Source organism: Echinops telfairi, unplaced genomic scaffold, assembly GCF_000313985.2.
Source record: "Echinops telfairi isolate 266 unplaced genomic scaffold, ASM31398v2 ScPeMD7_7414;HRSCAF=8452, whole genome shotgun sequence".
In the NCBI taxonomy this organism is placed as follows: domain Eukaryota; kingdom Metazoa; phylum Chordata; class Mammalia; order Afrosoricida; family Tenrecidae; genus Echinops; species Echinops telfairi.
In genome coordinates this window covers 581,564-583,593 of record NW_022111314.1, presented here as the reverse complement: position 1 = coordinate 583,593, position 2,030 = coordinate 581,564, and the positions used below count along the sequence as shown (strand labels likewise).

The window sequence follows — 2,030 nt, the reverse complement described above, 5'->3', positions numbered from 1 at the left end:
AGAACTAGGTGCCAGCAGGTGACCCACATCTCACACTCCTCAGGGCTTGGCCACGGCTCCTGAGTCAAGGAGATGGGGGTGCAACCCAGAGTGCCCCCTCCCAAGACCTCCTGTCACCCCAGCCAGTGGGGTATGCCGACACACGGGCACTTTGGGGGACACTGAAGGTAAGGCCATGTGACTGAAGAACTCTGGGCCCCCAGCGAGGGTAGTTGGGCCCTGGGGAGGGTGGCCTGCTGACCCTCCCTCTGTTGACATGTCCGGAAGCCATCCCAGCCCTGTTGGGAGCGGCTCTCTCTGCATTACAGGAAGCCGTTCAGGGGAAGAGCCATCTGTCTGCATCCAAGGGGATGGACATGTGGCGGGGGAGCAGTGGGCAGTGGGGCTCCTGGGCACAGCAGGCTCCTTTGTTCCGGAGCCCCGGGGTCCAGGGTCCGCGGGAGCAGGGCGAGGGGAGGACAGGGGGCAGAAGCAAGGCGTGAGTGCTTGTCTCTGGTTTGCCAGTTCTGTGCCAACCCTCGGTGCTGGCCACACGCTCAAGACTGAGAGCCAGCACCCAGCGGGGACATAAGCACAGGGACCCTGGGGTGGGGGTGGGGCCCTGTTCCAGGTAAGGACCTGCAGGTAGTCACCCTGGGGCCCGCGTGGCTGTCCAGTCTCGTCTATAGTCCTTGTAGTCCCACTGACCTCAGGGAGGGGCCGCCAGCCTTGCCAGCTCAGGAATGATGAGACATGTTACAGGCCCTGGGGCGCCCTGGCGGGGACCCTCAGAGCAGCCCCATGGGGGTGGGGTGAGAAGGGTGTAGGGCTCTGGCACAGGGTAGAGCAGAAAGGCCCCTGGGGAGGGGCCTAGAGCCTGTGCCCCGTCTCCATCGTGGCCTCTGAGAAGGACGCAGACCGCAGACACCCACTTGTTGTAGAGCACGATGTCTGGCCTCCAGATGAGCTCCGAGGGGATGCGGACGGAAGTCACATTCTCGTAGTCGGCAGGGTCCCAGCGCAGCTTGTAGTCATGCCACTCCTGGGGGGTCACAGGGCAAGGGGGCACTGGGGCTTCCTGCCCCTGCCCCCGTGGAGGGCAGCTGGAGGTGGGAGGCAGTGACTGGGGACAAGGTGTGGGGGACACGGGGGCATCAGCCGGGCTCTCGGGAAGCACAGGGCTGCCCGACAACATACCTGCTTCACCCACACGTTGGTGGTCATCATCTGGTTCTTCTCATCCTAGGGCACAGGAGAAGGGGAAGATTGGGCTCCTCTCCAGCGAGGACCCCCTCCTCATGGGCCTGCATTTCCTGCCCATGGTCCCAGCCTTGGGCATGAGACGTTGGGAGGGCCTGGGCTGTGTAGGGCGGGTGGTGACAGCCAGAGGAGTGCATGCCTGGATGGGATGGCGGGTCAGCCCAGGGGTCCACAGGCTTTTCCAGAAAGAAATCAAGGGCCCCGGCAGCCACTGTCACAGGCAGCCCAGCTGGGTGGTGCATGCAGTGGAGACCCCACCCACTCTGCCCATGTGTGAGGGGGAAGGGTCCAAGGGGCCATGGGAGCCAAGCTTCTGTGGGGCAGTGGGAGCAGACCTTGGCTCTACCTGGGGACAACTGCACCTCCCCCTTCAGCTCCTGGTAGGTTGGGGGCGGGGCTTGGGGGCGCTGTCCCAGGCAGGGCTATTGTCAGTCACCTTCCCCACCGAGCTGCCCATCCCATTGGCCCTGACTCCAGCCAGCCAGACCACACACCAGCCGGTATCAGAGTGTGCCCGTGCATATGTGTATCAGTGTGTGTGCATGCACATGTCTATCGGTGTGAGCCTGTGCATGAGTGATTCGCTGTGTGCATGCATGTGTGTCTGTGCACATGCGTATCAGAGTGTGCGCATGCGTATAAGAGTGTGCACGTGTGTATCAGTGTGAGCCCATGCATGTGTGTATCAGTGTGTGTCTGTGCACGTGTGTGTCAGAGTGTGCATGTGTGCCCTGCGTGTGTGCAAGTGCACAACATGAGCAATTAAAGAGGGCAGTGCCAGATGTGACTGC

The 2,030-nt window shown here is 62.5% G+C and overlaps 1 protein-coding gene across 2 annotated transcripts in view; it reads right to left on the bottom strand.

Annotated features, from left to right (window-relative positions):
* The window catches only part of CHRNA4 (cholinergic receptor nicotinic alpha 4 subunit), an 8,940-nt gene that overhangs the window by 4,957 nt on the left and 1,953 nt on the right, over window positions 1–2,030 (bottom strand). The window contains exons 2-3 of one of the 2 annotated variants that reach the window (XM_004716039.2): window positions 1,177–1,221; window positions 912–1,021 (exon numbers count right to left, since the gene is read on the bottom strand). In XM_004716039.2, the coding sequence (XP_004716096.2) occupies window positions 912–1,021; window positions 1,177–1,206 (140 nt within the window). In that variant the 5' untranslated portion in view covers window positions 1,207–1,221. Of the gene's footprint in view, window positions 1–911; window positions 1,022–1,176; window positions 1,222–2,030 lie in introns of those variants that run through there. The other variant, XM_045296946.1, reaches the window with a different exon arrangement.